Source organism: Acinonyx jubatus, chromosome X (genome assembly GCF_027475565.1).
Source record: "Acinonyx jubatus isolate Ajub_Pintada_27869175 chromosome X, VMU_Ajub_asm_v1.0, whole genome shotgun sequence".
Taxonomy (NCBI): domain Eukaryota; kingdom Metazoa; phylum Chordata; class Mammalia; order Carnivora; family Felidae; genus Acinonyx; species Acinonyx jubatus.
The window spans coordinates 45,213,519-45,234,054 of record NC_069389.1 but is presented as its reverse complement, the minus strand read 5'-3'; the positions used below and the strand labels follow the sequence as shown (position 1 = coordinate 45,234,054).

The window sequence follows — 20,536 nt, the reverse complement described above, 5'->3', positions numbered from 1 at the left end:
ACAGGCTACTGCAGGGTCTATAGCTGAGACCAAGGTCTGTAGGTCTATTACCCAACAGGTGGGTGAGACTCCTCCCCCATCCCTTGGCTTATGGGGCTAGGTTTCCCAACTCCAACAGAGGCACTTATGTCCATGGATGGATGCCAAATTGTTGTTGCATGGTGGCAGTGAGGTCTTATTTGGCCTTATTTGGATGCTGACATCACTGCTCATGTTCATGTTGCTATAACATTTTTTTCCCCTTTATGTGTTTCACAGTGTCTCATTTCTTTGCACACCTCATAGTTTTTTTGTTGAATAATGGATATTATTTTTTAATATGTATATTTTTTATATTTTTTATATTTTTAATATATAATTTTTAAAATATTTTTAATATTAATATTTTTAATATTATATTATTTTTAATGTTTTTAAATTATTTTAATATTTAAAAAATATTTTTAATATTATAATGTGGCTGCTCTGGAAATCAAATTCTCACTCTTTCCTAGGGCTTGTTATGGTTTGTTGTTGTTTAGTTAGACTTTTCTGAAGTGATTTCATAACTGTTTTTGTGTGGTCATTGAAGTCTGTTCTCTTAGTTTAGTGGTCAGCTAGTGGTTTGCCTTAGACTCCTGGAACAAAAAAATACATATTTTTCCCAGTCTTTGTAGGTGGGTTCTGTGTGTACGTTGGTATCTTTAGTGGCAATACTCAATATCTTCAGTACTTAACCAGGATGTTTATAACTCTGCCTTAGCCTTTACTTCTGACTTGCACAGAGCCTGATGCTCATCCAGAGGTGTGGAACTTAGGGCCTTCTCAGTTATTTTCTACAAATGTGCTTAGTTAGCCTCAGGCACACACATGGCCTTCTAGATTCCCAGGAATCTGTGGAACTTTTCCAAGTCCTTATTCTCCAAAGCATCTCATTCCCCAGCCTTTTTCCCCAAGCTTTTCACTTTGTCTGTTGTTTTATCCAATTGTATTGTATGCCTTGTCCCAGAAGTGAGGACTAATGCATTTGCCTTTGAAGGATTTCAATAAGTGCTCACCCCACCCTTGATAGCATCCGAATCAGACTAAAATAAAAATGTTTGATATCAAACACATTGAAAATGCAAGCTAGTTTATTAAGCAAGACTATATGGTCAGAGGTTTGGATTTGAAAGCCAATAATAGTGTACAATTTAGTCATTCTCCTCCAGTACCTTAGGGGCTAGTACTTGATGAGTTTTTAGACTTTGTGGAGGCAGAGTATATTTGGAGTAAGCAACATACAGTCTTCTGCTTTGCAACTTGGCAACCATGTCAAAAAGGAACTGTACAGGGGCTCCTGGGTGGCTCAGTAGATTGAGTGTTCGACTCTTGATTTCAGCTCAGGTCATGATCTCATGGTTTGCAAGATCAAGTCCCATCCTGGAGCCTCCTTGGGATTCTCTTTCTGCACCACCGCACCCCCGGCTCAAAATAAATAAACTTTAAAAAAAAAAAGGAGATATAGCATATCTGAGCATGTGATTCCTCAGTCTAGTGAAGGAGGTGAAAATGTATTTGGAAAGCAGAATACTGAAGGCCTGATGAGATAAGACTTACCTGTCAGCAAGTATGACTGCAAACATGCACAGTTCGATTATTTGCAATAGTTGCTTATGTTCTTCCCAGTCGCTATTTGATCTCATTGGAGAAATTACCTTTAGCCAGATCATCTTGCCTTGAGTCTTTTTTTTTAATGTTTGTTTATTTTTGAGAGAAAGAGCACAAGCAGGGGAGGGGCAGAGAGAGAAAGGAGAGACACAGAATCCGAAGCAGGCTCCAGGCTCTGAGCTGTCAGCACAGAGCCCGACACAGGACTCAAACTCAGAAACTGAGATTAAGACCTGAGCTAAGGTCAGTCAGACCTTAACCTGACTGAGCCACCCAGGCGCCCCTTGCCTTGAGTCTTTAGTCCTTGCTTCTATTTCTTCCTTCTCTTTGTTGGACTTTCACATTGGCTGTCTCCTTGACGCTGTGTTTCAAGCAGCCACATACTCTTTTTAAGTATTTTATATACAAGGCTACCTTAAACACTATTTTAACACTGTCTTTTTCCTTTGTTAAGAGCTGGGGTGGAAAGGAGAATGGCTTTGGACTTGCAGAATGTTGCAGAGACTTGCATATGATGGTAAGTAATTCTTGGATATGGGTATCTTGGCAGAGCTATTATTTTGAGCCTTACTTTACAATGAATATATGGAATATTAAGTTGCCACTTCAGATCAAGATCTTTGAGGAACCTGACATCAGTTAAGACAGAACACACCTTATCTAGGTGTTTGGGCCCTCATTGTGTTGGCATTTGGAAGAATTTCAGAAACACGGTGTATGTTCATACCCAGGTCTTAAGTAGAACGCTGCATTTGGTGAATCAGTTTGAAAGTGATGAGAAATCCTAGAAAGTGCATTTGCTTGCATTCTTTCACTGTAACTGTTGGAACTCTGGGGAGTGTGGTGCAGTTTTTAAGAATGGATGCTTGAGGGGCGCCTGGATGGCTCAGTCAGTTAAACATCTGACTTCAGCTCAGGTCATGATATCATGGTTTGGAGTCCGAGCCCTGCATTGGGCTATCTGTTTTCAGCATAGAGCCTGCTTTGGATCCTCTGTCCCTCTTTTCTCCGCCCCTCCCGTTTGCTTACTTGTGTGTGCTCACACGCTCTCTTGCTCTCTCACTCTCTCTCAAAATAAAATAAACTTTAAAAAATTTTAAACACACAGACAAAAAAAAAGAATGGACACTGGGAACAGTTCTGCCATGAGAGTTATTGGGGCCTTTACAATGTTACATGTGCTTTCCAAGTTTACCACTCGTGCCCTGTCCTACCTTTTTATCTGTGCTTAGATTACAAGCTTAGGCCGTCCTCCTTTCTGCTTTGATATGTTGCTTTGTGATCCCAATTTGGGATCACAATTGGGTGTGTGAAAACAATTCTATGTCAGGAAGCAACTATATTTTTTAGCAGATGTTGCTGCTTTTGTCAGATTGTCGTGTATAGGACAAATAGCTGTGATGAAATGTAGTGATTTTATTTTAGCAAGCCTTTTTCCCCTGGAGGAATGGTTCTTTTTCTGATCAAAGAAAACTACAAATTAGAACAAATTACTTTCCCATCTTAGTTGGTATATTTTCTTTAGTGTGCATTATAGGAATGAATATTGGGTAGTATGGGAAATAAGTGTTACCTAATGAGCAAAGCTACATAAATCTTAAAGAGTATTCAGTTTGGAATTCTAATTCTGAGAAAATAACATTTCATCTTTAAGTTGGTTAATTCTGAGCCTCCATTTGTGTATCAAGCTTGTTCTTTACCCCTTGGGCAAAACAGTATGATATACTCTACTAGGTTTGTATGATGCCTGTTTTGGGCCCAGCCTTTGTTAAGAAATCACACACATCCTTCTATTTATTGATATTTGGTGTATCAGTGAGACTTTGAAAAGTATGATGTATACTTTCAAAGGAATTAACATATATATACATGTTTTAAAAACTTCTAAGAATTATTGTATACAATAATTCTCCATTTCCAGAGACAACCACTGCGATTGTTTGTCTTTTTTTTTTTTTTAACATTTATTCATGTTTTAAGAGAGCACAAGCAGGGGAGGGGCAGAGAGAGAACAAGACACAGAATCCACAGCAGGCTCCAGGCTCTGAGCTTTCAGCACAGAGCCTGATGCAGGGTTTGAATTCATGAACTGCAAGATCATGACCTGAGCTAAAGTCAGACGCTTAACCAACTGAGCCACCCAGGTGTCCCATACTGCTACTGGTTTCTTTTTAGGATTCATTCTAATGTACATTCTGTTGTGGTCTTAATTTTGTTTTTGCTTTTTTAGAGTTAAAGAGGATTTGTTGCCAGGGTCTGGTTCATAGTGACTTGGTATTTACCTGTGCAGAAAGCATTTTGATATCATAGGAAGTGGTGTAGAATGATATGAAAGGGACTATTTGAAGAATTAAGAAGGTACACCAGTGAGGCATAGTTTGAATAAAATATTTCCAGAGGTGATGATGTACACTAAAATTTCCAAGAGAATGTTCTTTTCCCTTCTCGAGCTGGTACCTAGACTCTTATATTTGTTCTCCATCCTTTCTTGGATTCTTATTCATTATTGGTTGGTGGACTTGCCTCTCTTTTCCCTCTTAAGAATAGCTGCAGCCAGAATTGATCTCTTGAAAGAAAGGGCAACTGATAACTTATAAGTAAGAAATATGAAGGCATTTGGAGCCTTGGGCTTCATCCTCCTGAATATGTGTGTGTGTGTGTGTGTGTGTGTGTGTGTGTGTTTAATGTTTATTTATTTATTTTGAGAGAGAGTGTGCACGTGAGCTGTGGGGGGAAGGAGAGAGAGAATCCCAAGCAGTCTTCTTGCTATTAGCATAGAGCCCGATGTGTGGCTTGATCTCACAAACTGAGATCATGACTTGCGCCGAACTCAAGAGTCACTTAACCAGTTGATCCACCCAGGCGCCCCTGATTCTGTGTCTTATAAGACATCTGAACTCTGCTAAGAAAGGAGTAAAGGCAGTGTAGCTGCTGTGACTATACTGCTTATTCTGCTGCTACGATGATTTGGACAAGTGGTTAGGACTTGGAAGGAAGAGTGGGGGAGAAGATGGTATCTAATTCTTTCATGTGCTTTATATACAGAAATACCCACCCAGTGCAACTACACTACACTTTGAATTCTATGCAGACCCTGGGGCCGAGGTCAAAATCGAGAAAAGGGTAAGTCTCATGATAGACTTGTTCTCATAGAGTCTATCATGTACTGTAACTGGGGTTGACTTTTTCTAGGACTCCTCAGTTAAATGAGGGAACGGTTTTGAGCTACATTGCTGCCCTCCCAATTTAAATACATCTACCAGTTTCTCAGGAATAAGTGTTATTGTATGCCCTGCTCTGGTAGGTTTGGATCTTACTTATGTTGTAGCTGCCGAAAGATAGGACTCCTCTATGGTGTGTTGCCATGACGTGCATTTTTCTTCATTTCAGTTGGGAATTCCAACATGCAGTTTAAGTCTGGATAGTTATCACTCAACTTTCTCTACTTAAGCCAGTTTGCAAGAAGTCTATATATTGCTTACAGGGTACTGCTTCAATTATGTGATCATTCCATATTCTTTGAGGAAATACTAAAATTATTTTTGTTTAGAAGTAGCTTAGTGAATAAGATCTTCTTTTTGATCTATAGCATAATGAATAATCCTTATGGATTAATGACTCCTTGAAAACAGTTGTAATGCATATTTGGAGAGAGAAGCCATTTTCATGGATTTTGTCTTTGCTATGAATACATGATCTGTAGGATAAAGAAGAGAAAAAGACAAAAAAAATACAAATACAGAAAACACTGGTGGTTGCCAGAGTGGAGGTGGGTGGAAGGGTAGGTGAAGTAAATAAAGGAGATAAAGAGTACTGTGATCAGCACTAAGTAATGTGTAGAAATGCTAAATCCTTATACTGTACACTTGAAACACTATGTAAGGTACACTTCAATTTAAAAGTGACAAACTTTTTTTTAAGGAATGGGGAAGAATATGAAATGTGTCTGTGCATTATATTTTGATACTATTATCTTCAAAGAAGCTTCTTGAAAATATTCTGTATGTAAAATGGATATTTTGGGGCATTCTAAAGTTGCTTTGACTTTAAGAGCATTCAGTTAGGCTTCAGCCTAGGGTGGCATCTTGGTTTTCAGACGACTCTCTTGCAGTCTTATGGCAGGGCAAGCTGAGGTATTACAGTGACTCCTAATAACTCTCCTATCTTAAATTTCAGACGACTAGTAACACACTACATTATATTCACATAGAACAACTTGACAAGGTAAGAGGAATTTTTTACTATTGGCTAGTTTCCTAACATTCAGTTTACTTTTTGTTCCTAACCATTTTTTTTTCTAATGTAGATTTCAGAAAGCCCTTCTGAAATCATGGAATCTCTTACCAAAATGTACAGCATTCCTAAGGATAAACAGGTATGGTGGGTCCTAATAATTATCTAAAGGGTGTGGTTGTTATCCATATAGATTAATGATGTGTGCTGGGCTCAGAGACAGTATATCAGAAAGGATCATGGGTAAATTAGTTAGCCTCAGTGAGCCTTAGTTTCCTCATCTTTTATGAGGCCGACACCTACTAACTTCCTAGGTCCTTATGAGAGTTTGGGTAAAACATAAGCTGCCTTACCCACCATGTGAATCTAATAAGTGTTAGTAGCTTAACACTTTGCATGCCAAAGAAGAAAACATTTAGTTGTGTTATTTTTTTCTGTTCATTGTTATAGTAATAAAATATTTAATTTGATTAATTACAATCTGAACTCTTGCCAAATGTCTTCAGTTTGTTTCCTGTCAGTATAGTGATAGTTCTTGGCTTATGTTAGGATATTAGCAGTCTCTGAGCCTGTGTTTTGTGGCACTCATTTTGTCAGCTAGCCTCAGAGTGGAATTGTTCTGTTTGACACCTTAACAAACAGCAACAATAAACCATTTAACAAATATCCCAAGAGGTAAGATTTAACCTTCAGAAAGTATAGTCCCCTTTTTCATTGATTGCTAATTTAGGTCTTGTATCTTTACAGATGCTGTTATTTACACACATACGGCTGGCCCATGGTTTTTCTAATCACAGGAAGCGATTACAAGCTGTTCAAGCCAGGTTGCATGCTATATCTATATTAGGTAAGAGAATAGCACTGTAATTAATAGGCCCTGATTTGGCAATTTAGAGATAAATTCCTTTGAGCTTCATCTGTCCTTGATGCTGTGAGGCTTATATTGTAGTTACTTTAAGTGGCAAGTTAAATTGTAAAATTGCCAGCATTTCTAATGTTCACCATATTCATCATTCTTCAGCTCCTTAATGTTGTATTAGAAAAAGGATATAATACTTACAGACATATCACATGGGTTTAGTCTTGATTTTTGCCCTTTTCTTGTTTTGATGGGTGTTCAGGTAGCCCTCTCCCCTGGCCCCTAGTCTTCCTCTTGCCATTTCATCTTCCTCTTCTGTCCCTTCAGTGGTATAATTTTAAGTCAGAAGGTATTTGTTAAGAAGTCAATACTGTGCATTTTACTTTTACTGTAGAGTGGTAGAGTGGAAAGGACACTGGTTTTGGAATCAGTCCTGGGCTCTCATCCAGATTCTGCAAATGATTAGCTTATGGGTTATGCTTTTGGCCTCAGTTTCTTCATTTAATACTGGGACAACACTTCCCTTATAGGCTGATATAAGGATTAAATGAAAACCTATAAAGCACCTAGCATGCCAGACACATAGAAGGTATAAAATGATAGCTGCTGTTAATATTACCAGCCTTAGTACGTTATTGTCTGCTCTTTTAAACTATGAGTTCCTTGAAGTGAAATTCCTGCTTTTCACTTTGTATTCAACACCTAGCATAACTTCTGGCACATTGGTGAGTATGTTTTTGGTAAACTAAATGAATTATGTTCTAATCCCATTAGTTTGCACTTTAGGAGACTATGTCTACTGTTACTTCTGTGAGGGATTCTTTGAAAGTGGATTATAGATATTCTCAGCTTTTATTCCACAGTGACATACAAGTTTCTGACTTAGTCTATAGTTGTCCAAAATTCTTTTCTTTACAGCCTATAAAGTGTTGCCAGTGAAAAACAGAAGCACATGAAGAGACTAAAATGGAAGTCTATCTCCAGTGTACAGTAGTTGTTATATCAAGTAGTCATGTTCTAAAAAACATTAACTCTCCACATTCTTTTCATACTTCCATTTCCCCAAAATCCTTGCTCATGACAACCGATGCTAATAATAGGAGAATCTGTCACTTTGGAGGGTATTTAGGGCTTATCACTATATTTGATCAGTCCTCTAGAATTCAGTGATTCTGTCCTCCAGTGCTGATTGGAAGGGAATCTTTTCTTAGAACCAGTAGGTGCCAAAAGGTTTGTCATTGGGCAGTGGCTTGACCACTGCCTTCTTGCCTAAAGTGTTTATTTCTCCTTTTGCAGTGTATTCCAATGCCTTGCAGGAGTCCGCAAACAGTATCTTATATAATGGGTTGATAGAGGAGTTGGTAGATGTCCTTCAGATAACAGATAAGCAGCTTATGGTAAGTATTAATATTCTCCTGTGTGTGTCAGGCTTGTGTGTATTTATTTTCCTTTTGGTTTTTCCCAGGGGTTGAGAATGAATCCCAAGAGGGAAGCTTGGCTCTTTTACTTCTTCTTCTTTGGCTATTTACCTACAGAGTTAACAAGTGCTGGATTTTCAGTGTTCTCAACAGACCTCCATCTCCCCTAAACAGTCAACAGTAGAATGAGTTAAATTTTGGAATATTGTGTATTAGCAACTTGGCTCACATCCAATGTTTAGCACATCCCATTTGCCTTCTACTTTCTTAGGAGATTAAAGCCGCGTCTTTACGAACATTAACATCAATTGTCCATTTGGAGAGAACTCCCAAACTCAGCAGTATTATTGACTGTACTGGAACTGCCTCTTACCATGGATTTTTGCCTGTACTTGTGCGGAACTGCATCCAGGCCATGATTGGTAAGTTTTGATGATTGTTATTTTAGGCAGCAAGAACTTTACCCTTTTGCTCGTGAGTCTTTGTTTAACATCTTGCCAGCTTAACATCACATTCTCAGCTTGCTCTTTTTCTGTCTCTCCCAACTTCCCTTATAGATCCTTCCATGGATCCATACCCTCACCAGTTTGCCACTGCTCTCTTCTCTTTTTTATACCATCTGGCCAGCTATGATGCAGGTGGTGAAGCCTTGGTCTCCTGTGGAATGATGGAAGCCTTATTGAAGGTGCTCTACTTTTTTTAAAAAATAACATTTGTGGGGAAATGAACTAAGAGCAAGTATAGAATTACAAGTTTGGAATGGTTCACAGTGAGAGCAAACAGCATAAGAAAGCTTACCCAGAAAACGTTATCCTTAATTTTTCTAGTTTGGCATTCTAGTTATCTGTCTCATTAATAACTTTTAAGAGCAGCCATCTCCATTATTAAGAATTGATCAAAGTCCAGCATGGTGTGATAGTCAGAAGACCCCAGGTACGAGTCAAGACTAGCTACATCTTCTGATGACCTTAGGCTGTCACCCTAAAGAAAATGTATGTAAAGGTACTTTGTAAATTGTGCTATTAAGGTAATAGGCTTTAGTGTGTGTTGGGCACTAGACACCAGCTTTTTTTCTCCCTGAGTATTTTATTTAATCCTGAAAGGTAATTTAGGTCCGCATTGTCTCTGAAGGATGAGTCCCAGAAGTGATAGACTTGACAAACACCTGTTTTTTCTCCCACACCTCCCCGAGACCCTAGACTGCATGTTTCTAAAAGTATATTCACAGTTTTGTGGTTTTTTTCAGTTGATTAGCTTTGCCTCCTTTTCTCCTCGATAGGTCATAAAGTTTCTTGGCGATGAACAGGATCAGATAACGTTTGTCACCAGAGCTGTCAGAGTGGTTGACCTCATCACCAACCTGGACATGGCAGCTTTTCAATCCCATAGTGGACTTTCTATCTTCATTTATAGACTTGAGGTATTATTATATAAGGAGCACTTAACATAGACCCTACCCAGTAAGATTTGAGCCTAGGAAGTATCCTAATAACCCCGAAAGAGCCATCTTAGCCCTTTTCTGTTTTTAGAAACCAATTTTGTAATCTGCCTTTGACATTCTTTCATTATAATTATTTTTAATCTCTGATATATATGTAGGATTTTCTTACTACTTTTCCCTTGATTGTAGCATGAAGTAGATTTGTGCCGAAAAGAATGTCCATTTGTGATCAAGCCAAAGATCCAGAGACCTAGTACTACACAAGAAGGAGAAGAAATGGAAACAGATATGGATGGTAATGAACACTTATTAAGTCAGTATATTTGTGCTTGGCATTTTCCTATCATCCAACCCTAATTTTCATTCGTCCTTCTTATAAATTCTAAAGTGCACAACTGATTTGATTATGTATTTGTATAAATACAAAACAGTATTTTTCTATATAAGTGATTTGTATGTTGTTTTTCATGAGGATAATTGTAAATGGGGGAGGCACAAGTTGTTGGGAATAGAGATGGAAGGTGAAGCAGATGGTAGAGCAGCAGTAGAGCCCCTCTGTTTTATTTCAAGACTTTAATAGGTGTCTTCTAAGTATTGATTCATTATCTTCTTATTCCTGCTAAAATGTAAGTTCCATGAGATCAGGTACTGTTTTGTTCACTGCTCTATTCTTCAGCATTGCCTGATACATCGTAGGTGTTTAAATATGTGTTTGGGGAAAATAAGGAGAATGTAGACTCTAAAATGGGCTCTTTTGAAACTATCAGGCTATTTTGAGAAGGATGAGGAGAGGTGAAAAATTTGTTGAATAGGGAACATGTTTTAAATCATAAAGTCAAAAAGATAGGTGGCCTAATAGTCTTAATCTTTGGGTTCATCATCATGTGTGTGCTTTTTTTTTTTAAACCTCCCTACCCTCTCCATGCATAGTTAATGATAATAGTAATAAAAACAAAAAACTTCTCCAAAACAGCTTTCTTAGAATTTAAATTGTTATCAACCAATCCAGGTGATTCTGATGTGTTTGTAGAGAAAATTTCCTATTCAACAAAAACGGGTTACAAAATCATGAGTTGTGCTTCCATGTATATAAGTAGGCACAAATGGGAATGTTTATGTATAAAAAGATTGGAAGAGGGGCGCCTGGGTGGCTCAGTCGGTTAAGCATCTGACTTCAGCTCAGGTCATGATCTCACAGTCCGTGAGTTCGAGCTCCGCGTCGGGCTCTGTGCTGACAGCTCGGAGCCTGGAGCCTGCTTCAGATTCTGTGTCTCCCTCTCTCTCTGACCCTCCCCCATTCATGCTCTGTCTCTCTCTGTCTCAAAACTAAATAAATGTTAAAAATTAAAAAAAAAAAAAGATTGGAAGAGTATTTAAAAATGTAAACTGATTTATTGCTAATGGAGCTTTATTATATTGTACAAGTTGTAAGAAGTAATTTTGTATCATGTACTTCATTAAAATTCCAAAAAGCTCTGCCTGCTGTCTGCTACCCACCAGTAGTATATGAAATTCCATGTTTTACTTACCACTCTTTTTCCTCCCACCACATTTGGTGGGTAAGAAATATTGAAAGGGATTTCTTTTGAAGGATTGTTTTTAATTTGCATATCTTAACCCATGACGTTAAATACTTTTCTATTTGTGAAAAGTTTACATTTTTATTTTGGGTCTCAATATTCTAATCTAGTCTCCATTTTTATATCATTCATCTCACCTTAATGGGAAAAAATTTCTCAAACAATCGTTCTTTTGGTGGTGCCTTTATTCTAACTAGTTTCTTTATCATAACTTTTACTCTAGTTGCAGATGTGACTATGGAAAGTAGTCCGGGCTTATCCATCTCTATGGAGCACCGGCTAGATGTTGACTTAAGGGCATCAAGTTCCAGCAGCAGCACTAGCATCTCCTCTGGCTCTGGACCTGGCCCCCGTCCTGGTGTGTAGACAAGTAGATACATAGTCTTTCACACTGAATTACTAAACTAGTAAAGAAGGTGCTTTGGGAATAGCTTTAGTGGTATATTTTGAGGATTGCTTCTTAGGACTGTGCATGTTACTGTGCCATTTTCTTATATTAACATGTATTTCATACTTCTCCAACTGTTCACACATTGATTATTTTATCAAAGCAGCCATATCAGAACACAGATAATATCTAAAACAGGAACTGAGGATCAAAAAGTTAATCTTTTTACTTTGTGGTTTTACTTCAGGCTTTTAATTTTAGCATTAGTTTTGTGTAGGCCTCAGTGATTTACTTTCCCAATTTCAAAGCTTAGTAAGTATTCTTCCCACCATTCAGAGATGTCACTTTGAATGCTAGTGTTGATATAGTGTATATGCGTCTCTTAAAAATTTGTTCTATGTGCCTGTTCAATCTGGTCTCATGGTGAACTCAACATAATCCTCCATCTTTCTCCCTTGCCAGGAGTTCAGTGTATTCCACAAAGAGCAGCACTTCTCAAATCCATGTTAAATTTCCTCAAGAAGGCCATTCAAGACCCTGCTTTCTCAGACGGCATACGACATGGTATTTGATTTTAGATACTTTCTTGAAGGATGTTTGACTTTCTCAGAGATTAGTGATTTTGATACTTTCTGATGTTACTCTTTTTTTGTAAGACAGGCTTAAGAAAAGGCCTGCCATTTTGAATAGCCTTTAGTCATTTAGTGTCACTTTTCCTAGACCTAAGGATTCTAGCCATTTTCATAATGATTCACCTATGTTTTTCCTTTTTCAGCTTTTGACTCTGTGCTCACTTCTGGCCTGCTACTTCACTTTGTCTGTGTCTGTATTCTTTTATTCTTTGATCCACTGTTAAGAGGCTATTTCATGGACAAGGAATAAATAATAGAATGTGAGGAGGAGATAAGTAGAAACCATTAGACTGGAATCAGCACAAGAGTTTGTTTACCACAGTGGTGGTACACATAATATATTGCTCCATCAACCCTACCCATCAAACTACTCCTGGACTAATCATATTCTCCTTGATGTTCACTTTTCTTTTCTCTTAGTGATGGATGGTTCTCTCCCTACCTCCCTGAAGCACATCATCAGCAATGCAGAATACTATGGCCCATCACTCTTCCTCCTAGGTAAGTGGTGTTAATAATTGGTTATACCAAGCTGGAATGACCTGCCAGTTCTCTGTATATTTTACATTCTTGCAGGGTTTTATTGTCCACATTTGTCCACTGTGTGATTATGTATCTTTCTAGTTAGTGATGAAATAAAGATTAGAATTCAGTTTCAAATATCCATTTCTGGAATGCCAAACATACAGTATGGAAGCAATACGTTATAAACCATGTGTGATAAGTACTGTTGTACATTTGTGCCATACTTACTGCTGCAAGTGTGACTTTTTCAATGGTTAGTCCTTAATCTTGGTCCAGAAAATTCAGTCAGCATGGTTTCCATTCTTAGAATTGAATGTCAGACCCCAAAAACTCTACAGTATAGAAAATCATTTCTCACTGTAGAAAATGCAGTTTCAGAAGCTGTGGATACTTTGTATTTGTAAAAACATCTTTGCAATTTTATGTTGGCAATACTTTGAGTATTGCTGTTGTTAAAACCTCATTTTTGTTAACTGGCATTTATTGAGTGCCACATATTTAGGACAGTGTTTGAGATATTTAGCTTCTAGAATTCTCCTTAAAACTAAAGGAATGGGGACGCCTGGGTGCCTCAGTCAAGTAAGCATCCGACTCTTGATTTCCACACAGGTCATGACCCCAGGGTCCTGGGAACAAGCCCCATGTCGGGCTCTGTGCTAAGTATGGAGCCCGCTTAGGATTCTCCTATTCTCTCCCCGCCCCACCCTCTCACCTCGTCTCTCTCTCTCTCTGTCTCCCTCCCTCCCTCCCTCTCTCCCCTTCTGCCCCTCTCTCCTCATCCGCAGTCTTTCTCTAAAATACAAATGAAAGAAACTAAAGGAATGTAATGGGAAGTGTAGAAATAGAGGAAACCTCCTTGTACCAGTAACACATGTTTTTTTGATACTTTGGCATGTTTGGAGGGAGTAGTTTTGGCTACTTCAACTTGGTACTTAGTCCCCTGCTGAAGCAAATTAGGATTTTTAAATTTAAAGTTTATGTCCTATGACCTTGCTAGATTCACTTTGTAGTTTATAGTTGCTTTGTTTTTATTTTTAAAGATTTTTTTCAAGTTTATTTATTTTGAGAAGAGAGCACATGGGTGATTGGGGGAGGGGCAGAGAGAGGGAGGGAGAGAATCCCAAGCAGGCTCCATGCTCAGCACAGAGCTCACACCCTGGGATCATGACTTGAGCTGAAATCAAGAGTTGGACACTTAACCGAGCCACGCAGGCACACCCCCATAATTGCGTTGTTAATTTCTTAAGCTATTCTATACAGTTTTGTCATCTACAAATAGTTCTTTTTTTTAATTTTTTTTTTTTTTTTTTTTTTTTTTTTTTTTGCTTTTTATGTCTTCATGCATTGGCAAAGATTTCCAATACAGTGCTAAATAGAGGTGGTGAGAATGGGCCTTTTTGCTTTGTTCATGAACTCAAGGGAAAAGCATTCAGTATTTCACCATTAAGTTTGAGGTTAGCAGAAGGTTTTGTTCCTCTTTGTCAGGTTGAGGAAGTGTTTCTTTGTATTATAGCAACTCCATCTTGACATAGACTCCCTCCCAAGGTTAGGTTCATATGACAGAACTCATGACAGCAGCCTTTTGGTAAGATTGAAGATTTGTTAACACAGGTAGAGAAGTCCCAAGTCAAGATGCAGAGAAGGATGGCTCTTTCTGGGAGGAAACCCCAGAACAGAGAAAAGCCAGGTGCACAGGCATCTTATAAAGAGGAAGTTTAAAGGAGACATCAAGAGGACACATGTGGGGTGTGGGCGGGGAGCAAGTGAGGCCTCTCAGAATGACGCAGGAAGCCAGAAATGAGACTTAGAACACTAAAGCAAACATTAGTGGAGGGCAGAATTCCTTCTCTAGAGTCCTGATTCATCCCTGATGTTTGAATTAACATAGCAACCTTCCTGGATTCCTATAAATAAACTTGTACTTGAGAGGGACCAGATTTGCAAAGCCAATTTAAAATAATTAGTCCAACAATTACTGTTTTAGCTCCATAAGTGATACTACAGCCTTTCACCCCAGGCAGAAGGAGAGCCAGGAAACAAAATTAATGGGGTTTTGAGAATCTCTTGGCACATTTTTATAATATAGTTGGATGTTTAGTTCTTTTATTTTGTTGAAGTATTCTGGATACTTGAACCTGTATATTAGTCCACATGCAGCAGGAAGTCCCATTTAAGGCACAAACACCACCTTAAAATAACAGTAGATAGTTAAATGCCAATCTTTTTACCAACTATCATAGCAGCTAGACTCCTTTTTCCCTCATTAAGGGCTTCTAAGGCTTGAGGTGTTTGGTTTATATGGTCGGCCAGTTGTGCCATTGTTGAGATAGTCTCTATAAAAGGTATCTGTGTTACAGAATTAAAAACACCTAAGGTGCAGCTCAATATAATAGATAAAAAGATGGCCCAGTGCTCCCTTTTGTGGCAAAACTCGATGAAAGTGCTAGACATTCTGGTTGAAACTAGGGTACCTGGGTACTAAATGTTCATAGGACACAGGTCATCGTATGGGTTAGAAGGGAGCAGTTAATGGAGTAGAATTTATGACTTTGCTGAACAGGAGTTGTGTCATAGATCCAGTAGCCTAAGGTGGTTGGAGGGTGGAGTTTCTAGTGGCCAAATTATATCAGGGAAGACATGCAAGGGCAAAATAGTCTCAACGTAGTGGAGGGTATCATTGTGTAGACTGGATTGGTGGGGGAAGCTGGAAGGGCATGAAGGAAGTCAGTGAGGAAGCATCTGGTGAGGTTGTGAAGTCTTGTTCAACAACTATGTGCTGAAACCAACCAAATAAGGATTCTGACTCCTCCCAAATTCAGCCTCTGGCCCTTTTACCCCACTTTTATACCGAACTGTATCCCTTTTAACTTTTCTAACTGCCTTTTCTTCTCTCTCACCGTCTGTCTTAGTGCTGCCACATTTTAACGTGTTCATGTCTGCTTGTGCTCTATTCCTAGCTTAGCTGATGCCAACACTATGATGGTTATTATGGACTGCTTAACCAGAGAGGGTGGTAGGTAGTCAATATCAATACTGAAGACCTTCAAGGGGACAAGAGTTACTTATATAACTGATTGCCTGGGCTTGGGCACCTGTTAACATTGCTAGAGTTTTAGTGCTCAGGTTACATTCTCTGTTAATATTACATAAATATTGTCTGTCAGGTTGAGGAAGATGGGAAATGTTGGTACAGTTATGGTGGAGTAATGGAAAGTGAAGTGTGGGACTGTCAGATAATGGGGCTCTTGGAATGGTGACAAGTGATGTGGCCACCCATTACAGGTGCAGTTAATATTTGGGGGTGTCACCACTGAGCCTGGGACTACCAGTTGTACTGAAATCATCATCTAGGATGCTGGGTTGATAGGAGTGCTGGTCTAGCCCAAAACCTTTAACGGAAGGCTTTATATATTTGAGAAATAATTACAAAAGTGACTGAATGTCAGTATGACATTGTGTCTAGGAGTTATAGAGTAATTTCTTACAGGGAACTATAGACTGAATATCCCCAAATAATTGAGGTCATAGCATGGGCATAGAGGAGACCAAAGAGTGTGGCATTGATTGAGTTGGAATGGTAGATTCCTAGACCCAGGCCATGAGCCAAATCAGGCATTGCCAGGCCAACCAGAACCAGAATGTTCCATAATATTTTCAGATCTGTTGTGGTCTATAGGTCTTGGTGTGGTGGAAGTGCCCATTTATTATGGAAGTCACAGGTATTGTTAACCCAGATTCTATAGTGGTTTGCTGTTCGTTATCTCTCTAATAGGGTGGATTAAGAGCTAGTCCTGTTTGAGAAGGTTAGTACTGGGAACTAATCTAAGATCTTCCTTTCCTCTTTAGAAGAACCATAAAATTATAGGTGTGGGAACAGGCAGGCACCAAGACCTACATTTCCTACCAAGAGGGACTTCCAGTTAACCAACCTTTGAAACTATTATATTGGGAAAGGTCTTCAGCAAAGACCTTCTTTTTGTGGCATACAGAGTAGTCTTAGAGGGTGAAGGCCTTCAGTTTTCAGTGGATTCCTTTGTTACCTAACTCAATACAGGCACCAATCTAGCATAGGTTGCACCAGGATAAAAAAGTCTTTAAGTGAGGAGGGATTGATTCTATTTAGGTATTATAGATTCATACGTGGAAATTGTCCCTTTTGTGGCTAGAGAAGGAATAGAGAGGTCCTTGTTGAGGATTTTGTTAGGATGTCCTATGACTTAAAATGTTGACAGTTTAGGATAAGAAAAAAGTGGGCAAATAGAGACCAATTCGGTAGACCATTGTCCATTTCATAAATTTAAGAGCATGTCTGTAAGTATATTATTAGGTTTTTGTATTAGGTCTGCTGTCTGCAGGTGATAAGTTGGAAGTCCCAGGTGGTGCCTTGTTTGTACTGCCCATGCTCAGACTGAATGGATAAAATGTGTACCCACATCAGAGTCAGTGTTATCTGGATGCTAAAAAGAAACTAACATTTAATGCGGCCTATATTAAGTGTTGGTAGTAGCATGGCAGGAAGGGTAAACCAAGAACAGGCTTGTATAACACTGAATCTTTGTGAGGGCATAGTACTTGAACCAGCAGATAGGGACAGTGGCTCGATAAAATGAATTTCCTAGTCAGAGAAGGGGTGTTCACCCCTTTGTATGTATTCCCGTTGACTATGACACCAATGGCAGGACGTTGTGCAAAGATCACATTGGGAGGCTGGAGCTTGGGCCAAGGCCAGTAGCATTGGATGCTGTGGCATTTAGCCCAAATTTTAAACGTTCCGGGACTGCGATGGCTGGAGGTCTCATAGGGCCTATTGAGCCATGGGCAAGGAACAATATCTGAACTTATTTGAAAAGTATGAACAAGTCAGTCAGCTATGGCATAAGTATGAGCTTCCTCTGTGGCAGTCTTGGCATGAGTGGAGACATCAGACTTCAATTCTAATATGCAAAGTTTGAGCAGCAATATATTCCCAGTGTAGAAAGCCCTTTGGGCACCATCCTGAATGTGGTAACTTTTGAGCCCATTGACCAAAAAACCAATAAGGCCATTAGCTATCATCCAGGTGTCTATAAAAATGTGAACAATGGTCATACCTTTATTGAGGTGTGTCTTCCAGTACTAGAATGACTGCAGTCAGCTGTCTAGTTGGGCTGACTCTTGAGCCCCATCCTTTATCAGAAGCGACCTGGTCATGAGTTAGAAAGCGACAACTTTTCCAGCAGGCTCCATCACATGTAATTGGTGTTATTGCCATCTGTAACATAAATAGACTCCCTTTCTACTGGATTTCCTACTCAATAAAGGTTATGTCCCTGTGCGTTTAAGACAAAAGCCTGAGGCTGTAAGTTCACACTTTGACTTATTTTGGACCTTTTAACTGTAATTTACTTTGTCTGCTCTTCACATTTTAAAAGATGTTTGAAGTATTCAATCCACCCTTTAGTTGTTTTCGGCAGAATGATTTATTCATACAACTATTGTGCCTTTTTTATCTTAAAGAATTTTGTATGTTGACGAATTTTTTGTGACTGCCAGTGTTTTTCTTTTTTCTCAAGTCTTGTGTCTTCTGTTAATTTTTTTTCATATTCTGAGTCTTAATTTTCTTACTTTTTTTTGTAATAGTTATTCCTATATTTTATTGACATCTAAACTTTAAAAATTTCTCAGTTTATCTTCTGCCAAGCTGAATAAAATAAGACCTTCAACCTGCCTTCACCCCTTTCTCATAATTTTCTTTGTCTTCTTTTTTTAGTAACTCTTGGTTTTTCCTTTCTGATTCATTTTAATTTTGTTGGAGTGCATCTTTGGGTAATTTTTAAAGTGTTATACTTCTTTTACTTTCAGAATTTTTTAGACCTTTCTCCATTGTCTTCTAATGTTACATAGTGTAGATAACCATGATGTTAAACTGGTTCTTGTTCCTTTGTAGGTAACTTCATTTTCTCTATTCTTAGAGTTCACAAATTTCACCAGGATGTATTTCATTCTGTTTCTTTTCAGTATTCTCTCATAGCACTTGGTTAGGCCCTTTATAATATCTGAATATTTTTTTTGCTTCAGGAAAATTCCTGAATTTGGTTCCTCTTACTTACTCTCCAGGAAGCCCTATTATACAGCTAGTAAGCCTACCACATTGATCGCATGTCACTTCCTGAGAGAATTTCTCTCTATAATTTTTCAAGATGCCTACTGAATTATCAAACTTCTTGTTTGTTACAAACTTTTAAAATTTCTATTTCCTTATTCTTTTAAATTTTTATAATGTTTATTTTTGAGCGAGAGAACTAGCAGGAGTGGGGAAGGGGCAGAAAGAGAGGGAGACACAGAATCTGAAGCAGGCTCCAGGATCTGAGCTGTCAACACAGAGCCTGACATGGGGCTCAAACCCACGAACCGCAAGATCATGACCTGAGCCAAAGTTGGACACTTTACCAACTGAGCTAGCCAGGCGCCCCTCTGTTTCCTTATTCTTAAGGGACCCTTTGTCTTAACACACCATTGCTGTTTTATGGATTTTGTAGATTCTAGTTTCAATTTAATCATTAATTTTTTGAGAGTTGTCTTTCATTATTTAACTCTTAGGAGTCAGTTGCTAGGTCCCATATGGAGCCAGTTGGATTTTGTGTGTTTCCTTTTTTAAATTCTAATATTTGGTCATCTGTTAATTTTAAAAGAGGGTTTAAACTGTCAGATTGCATTAGTAGCATTATGACATAGCCTTTTAGTTAGACCTCTGGAAAATAAAAATTTGATGTCCTAGTAACCTCTAGTAGAACATTAGTTTTAGTTTATGAATACTAAATTTTAGTGACCCCTTGGAATTAAGACATTTGTAAAAAAAAAAAAAAAAAAAAAAAAAGATGATCTACGGAAGGGTGTATTATATACCAGTAGGAACCCGCAAAAGGACTTAACTTTTCCATAAGTTTATAGCCCATCACAAATCCCAAAGGCCGTTGACAGCTGTTGGTCCCCAGTAATTGTCATGTGTTTGCCATTTCAATGACATTTGGAATGGATGAGAGGTGCTCTATTCACCATCTTAAACTGATAAAATCCTTTGGTATCATTTAGATCTCAGGTATCAGCATTACAAGTTTGTTTTACACGTGGTTTATTAATATTGTATGTGTGTGCACCTCTTTGTCAGATTTTAAAATAAAAAATTTTAAATCTCGTAAAATGAGCTGGCAAGCCTTGTCTTAATGGCTCTTAGAAGGTTTAATAACACTCCCATCTAAAACTTTTGGTTCAGTGCCTTTCTGTTACTTGGTATTTTTACTTCTAAAAATTCTTGTGGCTATTGGTGTAGTCTCTTTTGCTATCATTTCTTGGGAATCAGTTTTTATGACATTTTCTTACAAAAGAAAGCATTGCATTTCACTCGTTATTAACATACAGTTTGTAAAAGAACTTTATTGTTCTGAACCCGGTTAGATCCTTTGTTTCATTGCTTACATATTGCTTGCTTTTCTTAGATTACCCATAAGTCTGTAAGCTTTTTCAGTCTTTTCAAAGGGCTAGATATTGGTTTTAATTATTCATGCTATTTGCTTGCAGTTTCACTAAATTTTGTGTTTTTTCAATTATTTCTAGCTTCACTTTTGATTATCTTTTAATGTTAATTTCTTCTTGAGCATTGATATTAGTCTTTATAGCACTTTTTTTAACATTTATTTATTTTAAGAGAGACTGAGCACAAGCAAGGGAGGGACAGAGAGACGGTAGGGACAGAGGGTCCAGAGTGGGCCCTGGGCTGACAGCAGAGAGCCCAAGGCAGGGCTCAAACTCATGAACCATGAGATCATGACCTGAGCCGAAGTCGGACACTTAA

At 38.4% G+C, this 20,536-nt stretch overlaps 1 protein-coding gene across 1 annotated transcript in view; it reads left to right on the top strand.

Moving 5' to 3' along the window:
• HUWE1 (HECT, UBA and WWE domain containing E3 ubiquitin protein ligase 1) overlaps positions 1-20,536 on the top strand; it is a 164,489-nt gene that overhangs the window by 58,688 nt on the left and 85,265 nt on the right. The window contains exons 7-19 of the mRNA XM_027053498.2: positions 2,084-2,146; positions 4,675-4,752; positions 5,806-5,853; positions 5,936-6,004; positions 6,610-6,709; positions 8,018-8,118; positions 8,411-8,561; positions 8,697-8,824; positions 9,419-9,559; positions 9,770-9,875; positions 11,384-11,518; positions 12,011-12,112; positions 12,601-12,681. Coding sequence (XP_026909299.2) covers positions 2,084-2,146; positions 4,675-4,752; positions 5,806-5,853; positions 5,936-6,004; positions 6,610-6,709; positions 8,018-8,118; positions 8,411-8,561; positions 8,697-8,824; positions 9,419-9,559; positions 9,770-9,875; positions 11,384-11,518; positions 12,011-12,112; positions 12,601-12,681 — 1,303 coding nt within the window. The remainder of the gene's footprint in view (positions 1-2,083; positions 2,147-4,674; positions 4,753-5,805; positions 5,854-5,935; positions 6,005-6,609; positions 6,710-8,017; positions 8,119-8,410; positions 8,562-8,696; positions 8,825-9,418; positions 9,560-9,769; positions 9,876-11,383; positions 11,519-12,010; positions 12,113-12,600; positions 12,682-20,536) is intronic.